This window comes from Podarcis pityusensis, assembly GCF_964106645.2.
Source record: "Podarcis pityusensis genome assembly, chromosome: 8".
Classification (NCBI taxonomy): domain Eukaryota; kingdom Metazoa; phylum Chordata; class Lepidosauria; order Squamata; family Lacertidae; genus Podarcis; species Podarcis pityusensis.
The window spans coordinates 6,964,237-6,981,393 of record NC_138033.1 but is presented as its reverse complement, the minus strand read 5'-3'; the positions used below and the strand labels follow the sequence as shown (position 1 = coordinate 6,981,393).

The following is a 17,157-nucleotide window of genomic DNA, read 5'->3' as shown; positions in this document are numbered from 1 at the left end:
CCTGGTTAAAAAGGAATGTTTTTTCCTGGCACCTAAAGATGTCTAGTGAAGGCGCCAGGCGAACTTCCCTGGGGAGAGCATTCCACAGACGGGAAGCCACTGCAGAGAAGGCTCCGGTCTTGTGTTGCCACCCTCGTATACACACCCTCTTTGATCTCTTGAACATGGACACAACAATGGGGTTTCAGATTTCAAGTGAATTGGCATGTGACCGAGACTGAGGCTGCCGCACATTCCAGCAGGGCTCCTGCGCCTTTGCAGCTGGGCAGGAAGACAATCGACCTGCAAAGTTTTCCCCAAGGGAGATTGCAACACTTTACTTTGCCAGAGAATCTCCTTTACTCGGTTAAGTTATAGGACAAAGGTTGCCCACTGTCAGAAATAATCTCTAACCCTGGCTTTTTAACAATCTTTACTCTGGCTTTTGACACCCAAGAGGTATATTTTTAGGACCCATCTTATTTTTGCGACAGTAAATTCTTTTAAACTGTTTTTAATGTTGCATAACCTACACCGGCACCTTAGGGTGAAGACTTTGCTAATACAGTGGCGCCTCGCAAGACGAAATTAATCCGTTCCGCGAGTCTCTTCGTCTTGCGGTTTTTTCGTCTTGCGAAGCACAGCTATTAGCGGCTTAGCGGCTATTAACGGCTTAGCGGCTTTAAGAAAAAGGAAACAAACTCGCAAGAACTCGCAAGACATTTCGTCTTGCGAAGCAAGCCCATAGGGAAATTTGTCTTGCGGAATGACTCAAAAAACGCAAAACCCTTTCGTCTAGCGAGTTTTTCGTCTTGCGAGGCATTCATCTTGTGGGGCATCACTGTACTAGAAAGAAGCCCTTGATGCCTCATCCAGGAAGAAATGGGGGGGGGGGGACCGATGGTCCTCTAGATCAGTGTTCCCCAAACTTGGGTCTCCAGCTGGTTTTGGACTACAACTCCCATCATCCCTGACCACTGGTCCTGCTGGCTAGGGATGATGGGAGTTGTAGTCCAAAAACAGCTGGAGACCCAAGTTTGGGAAACAATGATCTAGATCAGCCTTTCTCAACCTGTGAGTCCCCAGATGTTGTTGGACTACAACTCCTGCCATCCCTGAGCTCTGGCCTTGCTAGTTAGGGGTGATGGGAGTTGTAGTTCAACAACATCTGGGGACCCACAGGTTGAGAAAGGCTGATCTAGATGATGATGGCAGACTTGGTAGCCTTGCCTCAATGCCTGATTAGGATGTGCTATGTACAATCATCCTATATTTTGTCACTGTTGGGCGAGGGTTTTTGGCATCCGACAAGTATCAGCTTCCTCCATCCACGCAGAGCCCTCCTTCCTCAAAAGAGAGAGAGAGAGAGAGAGAGAGAGAGAGAGAGAGAATGAATAAAAAGCCACACAGAAATCCATAGCTTTTAATCTGATCAGGGCCAGAGAGACCTACATAATACAACAGACACATGGAAGGCAGAGAAACAGAACTCCGTCACAGACACAGATTAAAACAGATCACAGGAGAACCACACCGTAGCTACGAAACGAAACACTCAGCCTTGTGGAAGGCAAGAACAATCAGTTCCTCCAGACAGGGTTTGCAAGTGGAAGAAATCAAAGTATGTACATAAGATGGACTGGATTTCCTCCTTTCGCTGAAGACACATATGGTATTTTATATATATATGTATTTAAATAGCAGCTCCAATGAGAGGGCACATTGCTGAGCCACAGGAAAAGTGGATGCTGTGACTGCAAAAAAATAAATCAGCTTATCAGATGTGGGCAAAATCGACCCACCAGCTGCGATGTGCCATGCTGCCACCTCCAGACATTGGCACCCTCTACAAAACCCCCACCTCGCCCCCCCCCCAACAACTTGCTCTCACTCAGTCCTTACCCAGATCCAAAATCCAACCTCTTGGTACAATGCAAAGCCCAACCTCCTCCTAGACTGACACAGCCAGGACTCCTTATAACTTCCTTTTTCACCTTGCAGCTGTGCTTCCCCCCTCCTCTGCCCGCCTCTCGCTGCTTTCTGGGGTGCAAAACGCCACATGCTGCCATTACCCCCAGCTCCATTGCCGCTAGCAGAGCAGATTGAGAAAGCAACCTGTGACATTCATTGAGAGCGATGCAACACTCTGCATATGTAGGCAGAAATATTGGGGGGGGGGGAGGAAGAAGGGGCTGAGCCCGCTGGTTGCTGAGACACCGCAGCAAAACGGAGCACTGGTGCAAAGAGGAAGTGGAACCTCAGACTTCCGCTAGAGCTAGCAAAACTAAGCCACAAATGACATAAAGGCAGCTGCACAGAAGATGCCAGAGATGTTTTGCCTCCCGTTTTTGACTTGAGAGCAGCTGGAAATCAAGAGGAAACCATGGTTTCAGGGAGAAACTTCCAGGACCACCAGTCTCCTGATGGGCATTTCATCTGAAACATGCTTGAAGCAGCCGTCTTCGGTCCAAGGGTGCCCAGAGAGCGTTGGACTACAACTCCCATCATCCTCACCCATTGCTGATGATGGGAGTTGGAGTTCAATCACCTTTGGGAACCTCAGAAGAGCTGGGTGTGATTTGAGCAGCTGGCTGTACCAGAAGGCAGACCCTTTTGGCTGTCTGTGGGAAGGGAAGGGTCCCTTGCCCCATGCAGGGCTGCCACCCACCACCCACCAGGGCACAGCTTCAGTTCTAAGGGAACAGGAGAAGCTTCCTCTCCTACAGAGAGAAACAGAAGACCCCCATTCCCCAACTGAAAATCACAAACAAGGGGCTTTCACACGGGAGTCAGAACCAAAAGCTATGGCAGTATCAGTCTGGCCTTGCCTTATCATGAGGCTGGCAACCTCATGGCCACTAGGCAACTAAAGAAAACTTCTTCTTCCCCACTCCTGAATGTGGCACTCAAACTGTGGCGGAAGAGGGCAAAAGGGGGCAGGGTGAGGTGGCGCAATAGCACGAACCAGGAGTACAGTGTGGGCAGCAGCAGTAAACCCAGAAAGAGGAAGGAATCCAGGGTCCCTGGGTCTTAGTGACCCAGTTCCTGGAAAGCACAATGGCCCGGGCAGCCTGCCCACATCTTCCCCACTTGCCCAGAGATGATTCAAGGCATTGGCTGGGCAGAGGGATGGAAAAGATTGCTGTCCGCAAGCTGCAGCCTTGGGAGGGAGGTTAAAGAGGGCAATTGTGGGCAGGGGGTAAGGGGGGGCAAATGGATAAGCTGGCGCAGGGAGGCTCTTACAGGCTACAGAAGATGGCTCATTGCACAATAGCAGTTAATGTTTAGGATGAAGAGAAGGGGAAGTGGTCGTAAGCCTGGAACTGGAGGCGACTGGCTGGTTTCTCAGTGGCAGGAGGGACAAAGGACATACAAGCACCACCTGATTGGAGGAGCTCTCCTTCAGTCCTGGTCCATCTACAGGAGGGAGGGGGGAAGGGAAGTTGCCACAATCTGTTCTTACTCTCACCCCGTCTTCTGGCCCCACCCATTCCCAACCTAAACGAGGCTCAATGTACAGGCAGGAGAAGAGGCATAAAAGCGAGGTTTGAGCAAACGAACACCAGGGAACCTAAAAAGAAATAAATTCACGAGGAAGCTGGGTTGCAGAGAGAAGGTATTTCCTGCAAAGGTTTCCACGGTGGAGAGGTGTGTGTACATATATATGCACCTATCAATCTTGAGTCATCGCTACTGGGTTAAGCTGGGGGGTGGCTGAATCCTAACCCGGGCCAAAACCCTGCCAAAAATCCCCAAACAGAAGAAAAGAGGTGTTTTAAAATAGAACTCGAGGCAATGTAGAACATCCAAATTTTGGGTCTGGAATCAGACAGACACACCATTCAGCTCAGATGTGCGTTTGATGACACCAAGATGTGGTTTAGCTCCTTCCTATCTCTCAAGCTAGCAGGGATTGAGGTAGCGGGGAAGAATTCAAACCTACGGGGTACTCGTTTCAGAGATGCCAAAGCAGCGATGATCAGGTGCCCCCAATGCAGACCTTTTTTTTATTATTATTCTGGACATCAAACAAAAAACAGAAGTCATCAGAACTTTGGGAACAGACAGGAAAACAAACCAATAATGGAGCATGAATTGGAATGGAGCTAAGGGAGCGCTGTCTTCGGCAGACGACGCAGCTCCCTCCCCAGCCCCTTCCCCAGCCCCTATAAATAAGTCAGATCTAGCTCACAGTGAAGAATGCAGTTGCTACAGAAACCACAGCTGGCTGCCAGAGGCGGAGGCATGGTTAACGGAACACAGCCTGGGAGATGAAGTGGACCCCTTGCCTGGTCTTCTAATGCCCGCGGTTGATCACGATGTCATCATACTCCTCCTGGGAATAATAATAATAATAATAATAATAATAAATATATTATTTATAACCTGCCCATCTGGCTGGGTTTCCCCAGCCACTCTGGGCGGCTTCCAACAAAATATTAATAATTAATCAGATGTTAAAAGCTTCCCTGAACAAGGCTGCCTTCAGATGTCTTCTAAAAGTCTGGTAGTTGTTTTTCTCTTTGACATCTGGTGAGAGGGCATTCCACAGGGTGGGTGCCACTACTGAGAAGGCCCTCTGCCTGGTTCCCTGTAACTTGGCTTCTCGCAGTGAGGGAACCGCCAGAAGGCCCTCAGAGCTGAACCTCAGTGTCCGGGCAGAACGATGGAGGTGGAGACGCTCCTTCAGGTATACTGGGCCTTTGAGGCCGTTTAGGGCTTTAAAGGTCAGCACCAACACTTTGAATTGTGCTTGGAAACGTACTGGGAGCCAATGTAGCTCTTTCAGGACCAGTGTTATATGGTCTCGGCAGCCACTCCCAGTCACCAGTCTAGCTGCCGCATTCTGGATTAGTTGCAGTTTCCGGGTCACCTTCAAAGGTAGCCCCACATAGCATTGCAGTAGTCCAAGCGGGAGATAACTAGAGCATGCACCACTCTGGTGAGACAGTCTGCTGGCAGATAGGGTCTCAGCCTGTGTACCAGATGGAGCTGATAAACAGCTGCCTTGGACACAGAATTGACCTGCGCCTCCATGGACAGCTGTCAGTCCAGAATGACTCCCAGGCTGCGCATCTGGTCCTTCAGGGGCACAGTTACCCCATTCAGGACCAGGGAGTCCTCCACACCTGCCCACCTCCTGTCCCCCAAAAACAGTACTTCTGTCTTGTCAGCCGCCATCCATCCTCCAACCGCCTCCAGACACTCACACAGGACCTTCACCACCTTCGCTGATTCTGATTTGAAAGAGAGGTAGAGCTGGGTGTCATCCACGTACTGATGAACACCCAGCCCAAACCCCCGATGATCTCTCCCAGCAGCTGCATGTAGATGTTGAAAAGCATGGGGGAGAGGACAGAACCCTGAGGCACCCCACAAGTGAGAGCCCAGGGGTCTGAACACTCATCCCCCACCAAGCAAAACAGAGCAAAAACAAAAAAAAGCACCATCCATTTTACTCTCACAGACTGTGGGGGGCATAGGTCACTATCACCGTTGAATTCACTGCCTGCCCTTCACCAGGGCAGGTTGCAGCAATTAAAATTCAGCATTTATAGCAGAGTGCGGTCACAGGAATAGGGGCGGGTCCTGAAAACCTACAGTTCAAGGGTCAACGGCCAGGATTTAAAGAGTGTCTTCAGCATTTGCCAAAAGCTGAATGCGCCAGGCACATCTCTGTGGAGAGTGAATTCCACAACTTAGGGGCTGCCACAGAGAAGGCCCTCTCCCTGGCCGCCTTGAACGTGCAATACAGGCATCTCCCCATTTACACGGGGGCTCTGTTCTGTGCAACAGTACATTTAAGTGAATTTGCATATATTGGGAACACCGCTGAAAAAGCCTGCAAACACCACAATCGATCCCTCCAAACCTCCTTGCTCAAACTCCCAACTCTCCACCGGCTTCAAAGGTTTGCGCAAGAGCTCCGTGGATTACACTTACAAAGGCTCGCAAGATTGCTAGACGCTGGTTTTGCACCACTTTTGATGTTTTCGCACGCTTTTAGGGTCATTTTTGCCCCTTTTCGTGCCAGAGTAGAAAGGTTTTTGGCAGGCGTTTAAAAGTTGGCACGGAAGGTGCCTGCTGAATCTCCCTTGACAGGGTGTTCACAGGACTTAGCCAAGGACTCGAAAGTATGGGTACCTCCTTGTTGTCAAATGAGCCTCATTAATTTGGGGAACAACCATGAATGCTCCTGTAGATTATCTCAGTGATCGAGCTGGAGTGGAAGGGTTCAAGTCATCCTGGAGATATTCTGGGCCTAAGTTGCTCAGGGCTTGGTAAGAGGCAATGGGGTAGCGGGGTGGGGTGGGGGTGGGAACTGGAGGTGTAAATGACTACCAGAAATGGAAAAGCTGGGCAAATGTCTGTGCGTCTTATGGAGCAAATGCGTGGTCCCTGGAGCCAAATTGCCCAGGGGTGAAAAGCAGACGATGTTTTATTTTTTTGAAAGAGGGAAGTGGGTGTTGAAACAAAGCTGCTAATCCACAAGCAATTGGGTAGGGAGATAAGGGACGCTAGCAATAAAGGAGGCTGCCTGGGTGGGGGAAGGTAAAGACAGGGAACTTGCAAGGAGAGGAGACAGGAAGACTAAAGCAATGCGGAGAGAAATTAGAAGAAAAGGAGGAGCAAAAAACTGCTCCAGCTAAGGAAAAGACACTAAGGCAAACAAGAGGGAAGGGAGTGTTGAAAGGAAACAGCTGATCAGCAAGCGATCGGGGAGGAAGATAAGGGACGCTAGAGATAAAGGAGGCTGCCTGGGGGGGGGTAAAAGCCCATGGATCCTCAGGATTTTTGCATTGGGCTACCCCAAACTCACCATCAAATCACATGTCTGTGGCCACAGCATGAACCACAAAAATCATATATCCACTGTTTCGTTTAGAATATTATTTTTCTTGTTTTCCTCTAAAAACTAGGTGCGTCTTATGGTCAGGTGCGTCTTATGGAGCAGAAAATACGGTACATTGAATGCTTTTACTTGGGTTTTGCAAAAAAAAAAGTGCAGTTGTTACTGTTTGGAATTTTATTGTGTTATGATCTCGCTTAGTGGGCTGTCCAAACCGCTATTCTGAATAATGCTTTTTGCATGGTCGGGGGAACAGGGGATGAGTTTACAGAACCAAGGGGGCAGTGGGTCAAAAAAGGTTGATAAACCACTGGTTTAGACGATGGAGCCCTTCATATTTACAGACCACACATCCTTTTCCTCTCGACATGCTTCATTATGGACCCAGAGTGGTTAGGGCAACCCAGTGAGATGGGTGGGGTACAAGTAACAAATTTATTATTATTACTGACAGAAAATCAAACAGCCATATCCTATATTTCCTTATTGGCAACTGCAACAATTTACAATTTCCTTCAGCTGATTTTCCCTTCAGTTTATTTGTCTGTGAGTTGTTCGTTATTCAAAGTCGCTTTTAAAAAAATATATATTGGGGGATTGTAGGAAAAGACCTGCCAAGGAAAATAAAGAATTTATTTATGTACACGACAATGGCGGCAAGAGTCTTGATAGCACAAGGATGGGAGAACGAAGAAATCCCAACAAAAGAACAGTGGCAAGGGAAATTGATGGACTATGAGGAAGTGGTGAAATTGACATACAAACTGTGAGACAAGGATAACTGTGGCTTTAAAGAAGAATGGGAACTTTTTACAAATTACTAAAAAAAAATAAAAAATGATTTGGACTCCTTGGCAGGTTTTGAATAAACATACCCAAATTTATTATTGTTAACATGATAGACAATTTAAGGATTTTTACGATTTATAATATGCAGAGAATAATATGTGTTGAAAAACCGGAGAGGAGTTGAGGGAAGTCTGGGGGATGGGTTTTTCTTAGGGGAGGGGGGAAGTGGGGGGGAATGAAGATGATATGTTTTTGATAATTTATGATGTTGAAACTCTTAATTAAAAAATATATGTTGGGGGGGGGGAGGAGGAAATGCAAAGCACCTGTAGCCCCAGATCTCATAGCTTGAGGGGTCTATTTCCCCCCCCAAATACTTTTTATTGCTTTTTTGTAACAACAAAAAATAAAACAAATACTCATACATTTAAAAAATTGTATGTCTTCTTATTTACCCTGCGCCTTATTGCACCCGGACTTCCTTCCATCCCTTCAACGGTTTTCATGTCTCAAATCTTTTCTTATAGTTTCTTATTTACACTCCATCCACATCACAAGATTTACAGTAATCCTGCTACAGTTCTTAAATTCTTACAATTACGCAGTATATATATATTCAATAAATTTACTCCAATCCTTTTCGAACTTTGCTTCTTTTTGGTTCCGAATCTTATAAGTCAATTTTGCCAATTCTATGTATTCATACATTTTTGTCTGCCACTCCATTAAAGTTGGGATTTCTTGGGATTTCCATTTCTGAGCCGCTAAGATTCTAGCGGCGGTCATTGCATACATGAATAGTTTGTAATCTTCCTTTTTTAATTCATCCCCTGTTATCCCTAGCAAAAATGCTTCTGGTTTCTTTGGGAAAGTGTATTTAAATAGTTTTTTCATTTTGTTATATATCATGTCCGAATATTTTTTCATTTTTTCACACGTCCACCATATGTGAAAAAATTCACTGTCTTTTGTTTTACATTTCCAACACATTTTATTACTTACTCTATACATTTTTGCTAGTTTAACCAGGGTGATATACCAGCGGTACATCATTTTCATTAGATTTTCTTTTAGAGTGGAGCACGCCGTGAACCTCAAACCTTCCATAATTTTACCCAATCATCATAATCAATATTATAACCGAAATCAACTGCCCATTTTATCATAACTTCCTTCGTCAGTTTGTCTTTTGTATTCCATTCCAACAAATATTCATACATTTTTTATAGAAGTTATGTCCTATGCAGGGGACGTGGGTGGTGCTGTGGGTTAAACCATAGAGCCTAGGACTTGCTGATCAGAAGGTCGGCGGTTTGAATCACCGCGACAGGGTGAGCTCCCGTTGCTCGGTCCCTGCTTATGCCAACCTAGCAGTTCGAAAGCACGTCAAAGTGCAAGTAGATAAATAGGTACCGCTCCAGTGGGAAGGTAAACGGCATTTCCGTGCGCTGCTCTGGTTCACCAGAAGTGGCTTAGTCATGCTGGCCACATGACCCAGAAGCTGTACGCCGGCTCCCTCGGCCAATAAAGCGAGATGAGCGCCGCAACCCCAGAGTCGGCCACGACTGGACCTAATGGTCAGGGGTCTCTTTACCTTTACCTATGTCCTGCCCTCTATAATTTCAATTTGATATCTTGATTTTCCCCCACTAAATCCTAATTTCTTATCCTCGTTTACTTGGTGGTATTGTAACCATCCCGTGAAGGCGTTCACTATGCTGTTATAGGGTTTTAACTTCCATCCTTTATCAGTCCTCCTTAATATTTCTTCATATGTTGCCCTCCTCCCTTCCATATTCATTTTTTTCAATGTTAGCACTTCTAACAGTGCTAACAGTGCTAGCTGTGATAGCCCAAACTCACCTCGCTGTTGCTGTCCAAACTCTCCTCCGAGTCCCAGTCTGGCTCCTCTGAGCCAAACTCCCGCAAGAGCTGGGGGATCTTTTGGTCGGGCCGGTGCAAGGCGCTGTACATGGGGGTGTAGCCAACATACATGCGGGCCTCCGGGTCCGCTCCAGCGCGCAGCAGGTACTCCACCACCTCTGGGTTCTGAGACTCCACTGCCAGGTGAAGAGGACTCCGCCCACAGCTCAGCTCCTGCCGGCAAGATGGGAGAAGGTGAAGGGGACGCGCAGCGCCTCGTGCTGGGAGCTCTGGGGTTGGCAGGTACGTTGGGCAAGCCATGGATCTGCCCCAGCTGAGCCACTAACTGGTTTTGACCTTTCAAGCCCTTCACAGCCTAGGACCCTCGTACCTACGGGACCGCCTCTCCCGGTCTGCCCCATGGAGAGCCTCAAGGTCCATAAATAGCAACACCCTAGTGGTTCCGGGCCCTAAGGAGGTCAGATTAGCCTCAACCAGAGCTAGGGCCTTTTCAACACTGGCTCCAGCCTGGTGGAACGCTCTGCCTCATGAGACCAGGGCCCTGCAGGATCTGATTTCTCTCCGCAGGGCCTGTAAGACAGAGTTGTTCCACCTGGCCTTTGGATTGGAGCCAATTTGATCCCCCCACTTTCTTTTTCCTTTCTCCTCTTGTGATGAGGCTGCCTTTTAATATTTTAATGTTTCAATATTTTAATTGCATTTTAATCTTGTTTTTAAGTTGTATTCATTCAACTTGTTTTTATTATTGCTTGTTAGCTGCCCTGGGCCCGGCCTTGGCTGGGGAGGGCGGGGTATAAATAAAAATTATTATTATTATTAACTAGTCCAGCCTTGGCTGGGTCTGCTGGGAGTTGTAGTCAGAGGCAGCTGGGAGGCACCAGGCGGGCAAAAGGGGCACTGGAGTGTCACTGACCGTTTCTTGAAAGGAAGGGCAGAGTCACAAAGGGGAAGAGGCGGTGCTAAAGGGGCGAAGCTCAGACAGACAAAAATCAGAGGTAAGGACACTTGTGTCATATCAGACCTAGTCCAGCATCCTGGCCTCACAGGGGCCAACCAGAGGCCTGTGGGAAACCCGTAAGCAGCATTTGAGCACAAGAGCCAGAATAGGTAACAGCCACTGGTAACCCTCTCCTCCATGAATTTATAATCATAGAATCATAGAGTTGGAAGAGACCACAAGGGCCATCGAGTCCAACCCCCTGCCAAGCAGGAAACACCATCAGAGCACTCCTGACATATGGTTGTCAAGCCTCTGCTTAAAGACCTCCAAAGAAGGAGACTCCACCACACTCCTTGGCAGCAAATTCCACTGTCGAACAGCTCTTACTGTCAGGAAGTTCTTCCTAATGTTTAGGTGGAATCTTCTTTCTTGTAGTTTGGATCCATTGCTCCGTGTCCGCTTCTCTGCAGCAGCAGAAAACAACCTTTCTCCCTCCTCTATGTGACATCCTTTTATATATTTGAACATGGCTATCATATCACCCCTTAACCTCCTCTTCTCCAGGCTAAACCTGCCCAGCTCCCTTAGCCGTTCCTCATAAGGCATCGTTTCCAGGCCTTTGACCATTTTGGTTGCCCTCCTCTGGACACGTTCCAGTTTGTCAGTGTCCTTCTTGAACTGTGGTGCCCAGAACTGGACACAGTACTCTAGGTGAGGTCTGACCAGAGCAGACCTCTAATCTCCTAAAGCCTCTTTTAAAAGTGTTTCTTCTTATCCCACTGCTGCTAGTTCACAGGGTGAATTAATTCAATACGCTTCTTAAAGGTGCTGGTGGGGGAAGGATGGCTTTGTGTTGTTACCCAGTGTAGTGACCCGGTGGGATTGCTATGAGGAATTATAGCAAATATAGAGTAAGCCACCTGTGTCAGCAATGAAAGCATTGCGTTGACTGGGTTTAAACTATTTTGATATGATTCTTGATCAATCCACACCTCTGCATCCCTGTTCCATTTCTCTTTCTTCGCAAGTCACGTACACACTTAGACAGGCAGGCTCCTGGGTGGGCAGTTTCTTTGCTGTAGCTTTTCTGATATGTTAATCTTAGGATGTTAATCTTAGGGCCAGGAAACAGGTTTCACATAAAGGTGATAATGATCGCTGTCCTCCTGGCCATCCTTCTTATCATGTGTATTGATTGTTTATGACCTCCGGGATGCACTACAAAGGATGCACTCCTTTGTAGTTCTCAATTTATTTACCCCAAAAGTATGCATGCTTAACTAGTGTTTGTAGTTTAACTTTGTCCCCACGTGGGGTTTGCTGAAATGCTCAGAAGAAATCTGATTGGTTCTTACGAACACTCTGTAAAAAGCTCTTTTGTGAATAAAACAACCTGGGCCGGAGGGTGGAGGCAGACACGATTATACGCACCCTTCCCAGAGTCTTGCTGGTTCAAGCCTCTGTGTGTATTCTTATTAATCAGAGTTCAATCCTTCCTTTACTTTGGGAACACCTCACACAGAGGGTTCCTTTTCAAGTGTACAGGAAAACAGCGTGCATACCTCCTGCAGGATAATCACCTATATGTGTCTATTTCACCACCGCCTCTGAAACTAACCGGTTTGTTGAGATCAGCTCCCCCGGAGATTAAGAGACTGACCACGTCCAAGTCTTTCCGCAAGACGGCAACATGCAGGGGCGTGAAACCTACGGAAAGAGAGATGGGACACAGTTTTGCAGCTGCCTGGGCACTGAGATGGAGAAACTACCTTGTGTAATGCGGATTTATAACCACCACCACAAAATGGCATGTGGAAATCCCAAATTAAGAAATGATATGGATCAAATACATTTGCATTCCTCCAAACTGAATTGTTCCTGCTGCAAAATTCAGAGTTTGGTTCCCAAGCTAAGGGAAAAACTGAGGTAGGCGCTGCAGTAAGAGGAAGGAACAGCACAATCTTGAAAAGGAACAAAAGAAGATGGGGAAAAGGGGGTGGGTGGAAATGGGAAACGGGCAAAAGTGTATAACGCAAAAGTACGCGACGTTCGCAAATCCTCAACCACAAGTGGTGGAAACGAATGCATTCCTCTTTAACTGCCCACCAACTTCCAAGTCTGATATTTTAAATAGCGTATTTTTCACTCTACAAGATGCACCAGACCACAAGGCGCACCTAGTTTTTGGAGGAGGAAAACAAGAAAAAATATATTCTGAATCTCAGAAGCCAGAACAGCAAGAGGGATGGCTGCACAGTGAAAGCAGCAATCCCTCTTGCTGTTCTGGCTTCTGGGATAGCTGCGCAGCCTGCATTCGCTCCATAAGACATACACACATCTCACCTTACATTTTAGGAGGGAAAAAGTGAGTCTTACAGAGCAAAAAATACCGTATTTAAAGTTTGGAAGATCCATGCTGATCCATCTCATTCTCCCACCCACGATATTCACAAGGACTGGAAACTTTTGGCATTTTAAACCTGCTCTTCGCTAGACCCTACTGTCTCCATATTATGGAGGACTTCAACGAGACCAAGCAACTATTTCCCCTGAGGACCCAGGAGAGGTACCATCAAAATTGGTGCAGTCCAGTTGGGCCCGAAAGCCGCTCCCTTCGCAGGGCCTTTGTGCAACATGCGGCGCCAGGAGGATCTGCGCGCACTCCCGCTGCCCTTCTCGGCACGCCAAGTGCAAAGCGGTGTGGCCGCCCTTTTCCTGCACGCACAGACCGGCTCCCGCCGACACGAGCTTGCTCACAAAATCGGCAGCCCCCAGGATGACCGCGATGTGAAGTGCTGTCTGGGGAAGAGAAAACGAGAAAGAGCCTGAGTTTGAGAAGAGCTGTCGCTCCTGGGATGACAAGGCAGAGGTGGGGAACTTGTGGCTTTCCAGATGTCATAATCTTAAGCATTTTCAGGAACTATACAATGGGTTGGTTTTAACCTTGATGGTCTTATACAGACTCAGGGAAGAGGAATCGGAGGGACCTCTTGCTCCCCTATGAACCTGTGCATGCGCCAGAGGCCCTTCCTCATCGTGAGTGAAAAGGCAATAAGCTCAGGTAGAGCACCTGCCTTGAAAGCAGGCAGTTCCAGGTTTAATCTCCAGGTAGGGTCGGGAGAGAATCTTGCCTGAAATCCTGGTGAGTCGCTGCCAGCCAGTATAGTATAATAATGATGATGATGATGATAACAATAATTTATTATTTGTACCCAGCCACTTTGGGCGTCTTCCAACAAAGATTAAAAATACGTTAAAATGTCACACATTAAAAACTTCCCTGAACAAGACTGCCTTCAGATGTCTTCTAAACGTCAGGTAGTTGTTTATCTCTTTGACATCTGATGGGAGGGCGCCACCACCAAGAAGGCCCTCTGCCTGGTTCCCTGTAGCTTTGCTTCTTGCAGTAAGGGAACTCCCAAGGTCATAGTCCAGCACTCTAACCATTACACCACACTGACAATACTGAGCTAGATCAGGCATAGGCAAACTCGGCCCTCCAGATGTTTTGGGACTACAACTCCCATCATCCTTGACCACCGGTCCTGTTAGCTAGGGATGATGGGAGTTGTAGTCCTAGATGGACCAAAGATCTGAGTCAGTATAGGGCAGTTCTTATGTTCCTAAGCATTTCTCCTTTTAAGGGTGAAACAAATCCTACCCAGAGAGAAACCTGGGAGCGGTGGTGCTGCTGCTTTTGTTTTGTTAAGTTTTAGGTTGCTGGTGAAGACTTTGATTTCATTTGCTGTTTCACTGCTCCTCTGTGCTTTAAGACTTATTTTTTAAAAATGCCTTCCTTTGCTTTTTGGGGGGGATTTCCAACCTTGTTTTCAATGAATGCCGCCTTGGAATTTCTAAACTTAAAAGTTCCAAAGTAGGTTTCTAAGTCTGCATAATTACGCAGACTGCTGTTCTGTACAGCGAGAGCTCGTGGCTCCTCCCGACGTGCGTTACGAGCTTTGGGAAACTGAGTCTCACAACAGAGCAGAGCAAAAGCGTGTCTCAATCCAACCTGTCCAAGGTCGTTCTGAATATCCAGGTAATCCGTCCCTTGGGTGTACTGCAGGATGGAATCCAGAAAGGCCTCGTGCTCGTGGATGACGGCCAAGTGGAGAGCTCTGGAAACAACAGGAAATAACAGAGGCTGCTGAGAGGAGCAAAAGTCTCTTATCGCTCGGGGGGGGGGGGAATAAAACATTTTCCAACACAGACGGGGAATACAAAACAAGGAGACCTCAAGCGGCTGCAGCCTTCCATCATTTTGTGGCTGTCCAGAGTTTTCAGAAAGAGGACTGTATTAGAACAAACTGTTCTCCAACTCAGAAGATGTTTAGAAACTTAAAAAATAAATAAATTGCAGCTCTACCCTACATGTTGTTGCTTGAATTAAGGCCAAATGCGTGCATAGGATTAGTATCAGAGTTCTCACTTGTGTTGTTTTAGAAATAGGCAGAGTATCGCCAACAGAACAGTCAGTGCTCATAAAATGGCACTTTGCAGGGTTACCCCTGCCCCCGGCAAAAAACAAAACAAAAATCAGAAGAGGACATAGTAGATACTGGCTTGCATGGGATCTGATCAGGCCTAGTCGAGTCTTTGTTCTAATTTTGAGATTTAAATAAGCCCACAAAAAGTAGCAGTCAGCTAATTGGTTTACTATCCAGCTCTGAAGTCACCTGCTTTCATGCTGGCTACAGAAGGAAAAAAGCCCCTTCCTCTGTGACCAGCATGCAAAATGAAATACCAGCCACTTAGCAGCCTGGTAAAAAACAAAACACTCCTCTCTTTTTCCAAACACGCTGTGGGGAGGAGGCAGAGCTTATTGCAAAGTAAGAATGGGAACCCAGCGAACAGACAGGGACAGAATGGAGAGAGAGACCATTCCTCCACCAGCCCATCCATTCAGCTGCACAGAACTCCTAGTCACCTGATTAGGCGTACCAGGTGTGTTTTTATATAAAAACCTGTTCTAGCCTACCAGCGCGGAGCTTATGTTTCAAGATGCCCCGACATCTCTGTGCAAATGCAAAAGCAAAAAGAGCAGGCCAGAAAGCAGCTCCTGAACTGCAACAGCTGGAAGAAGCCTCATCAGCCACCGGTGCCTGTAGCGGTGGTCGGAATCGGCGGCCACTACAGGCACAGGGAGGCTCCTGAGCCAAAAAAACCCGAAATCCTCATTCATGAGCAGGCAGATTGAAACCAGCATGCCCAGGCTCAGCAGACAGCTGTCGCAGACCCAAGCCAGACAGGGGAAATCTGCAGCTCTGTCCCCCTATTATGAGAAAGCCTTCTGATGCCGGTTTCCTTCCGACACAGAACAGTGGTACCTCGGGTTAAGTACTTAATTTGTTCCGGAGGTCAGTTCTTAACCTGAAACTGTTCTTAACCTGAAGCACCACTTTAGCTAATAGGGCCCCCCGCTGCCACCGCTGCACAATTTCTGTTCTCATCCTGAAGCAAATTTCTCAACCCGAGGTAATATTTCTGGGTTAGCGGAGTCTGTAACCTGAAGCGTATGTAACCCGAGGTACCCCTGTACCTATATCTATCTACAGTGGTACCTCGGGTTAAGAACATAATTCGTTCTGGAGGTCCGTTCTTAACCTGAAACTGTTCTTAACCCTGAAGCACCACTTTAGCTGAAGGGGCCTCCTGCTGCCGCCGTGCCGCCACTGTGCGATTTCTGTTCTCATCCTGAAGCAAAGTTCTTAACCTGAGGTACTATTTCTGGGTTAGCGGAGTCTGTAACCTGAAGCGTATGTAACCTGGAGCGTATATAACCCGAGGTACCACTGTACGTACGTGTCCCCGTCCTCGGTGACGAAGCCCAGCACGTGGTGCAGCCAGGCCTCGGGGGCCACCACCGCCGAGGCCCCGTTCTCGAGGCGCACGGCCCCCACGCCGTCCACGATGGCTCCCACGTCCTCGTCACCTCTCAGGGAGTCCCCGAGGGCAGAGTCCAGCCGCTCCAGGTCATCCTCCTCTTCCTCTGAGAGTGCCTTCTGAGGGCCAGTGGGGCCCGAGGGGCCGGGGTCAGGGGTCAGGGCCCGGCGCCCAGGCCCCTCCTCCCCCTCGCCAGGGCCCACCAGGCCCGCGTCTCCCTGGATCTGGCCCAGCTGGGCCTCGCTGAGGGAGCCCAGGCCGCTGTCGCACCAGTCGTCGCCTTCCACCCGCTTGGGCTCCCGCGGGCCGCCCTGAGCAGCAGCTTCGGAGGCCATGGCGGGGGAGAGAGCCTACAGGAAAGGCCTGGAGGGCCGCAGGGCCATAGGGAGAGTCCGGGCAGAGCGACCCGCTGCCCCGCCGTCGCTCCTGCCTCACAGGGGGGATTTCAGCGGCCTGGGGAATCCCCAGACTGGCGTCTGGTCGGCGCAGTCGCAGAGAGGCATGCCGGGAGCCGTAGTTCTTTCCCCTTTCCCGCGGAGCATGCCGGGAGCTGTGGTCCCGGGCCTCTCAGCATCCGGGTCACTCGTCCCACTTCAAAGAGCCATGTTGGCTCTCTCGCAAGGCACGTCGGGAGCGGTAGTTCCCATGGGCAGTTTCTCTTTCTCCCCTTTGTTTTTAACCACCTATTCTTCACACAAGGACGCTATTTGAAGTTTGAAGACGCAAAAAAAGCAGTTTGAAGACGCAAAAAAAGCAATTCCGCCCCCCTCAGCGACCCATTTTTAACTTGCCGGCGCCGCAAGGCATGCCGGGATTCCCCCCTCTCGCTCCT

The 17,157-nt window shown here is 48.3% G+C and overlaps 1 protein-coding gene across 2 annotated transcripts; it reads right to left on the bottom strand.

The window, feature by feature from the left end:
• Positions 1–1,388: 1,388 nt before the first annotated feature.
• On the bottom strand, positions 1,389–17,109 carry NFKBIB (NFKB inhibitor beta). 2 transcript variants are annotated; one of them, XM_081019090.1, is made up of 6 exons: positions 16,245–17,109; positions 14,455–14,560; positions 13,013–13,241; positions 12,061–12,149; positions 9,482–9,715; positions 1,389–4,315 (listed from the first exon to the last, which is right to left on the bottom strand). In XM_081019090.1, the coding sequence occupies exons 1-6, from the start codon at positions 16,658–16,660 to the stop codon at positions 4,277–4,279; spliced, it is 1,113 nt and encodes a 370-aa protein (XP_080875216.1). In that variant the 5' UTR covers positions 16,661–17,109; the 3' UTR covers positions 1,389–4,276. The 2 variants fall into 2 exon arrangements, with proteins under 2 accessions (XP_080875216.1, XP_080875217.1); XM_081019091.1 differs by lacking the exon at positions 1,389–4,315 and adding an exon at positions 5,962–6,460 and having other exon boundaries at positions 9,445–9,715.
• Positions 17,110–17,157: the final 48 nt, after the last annotated feature.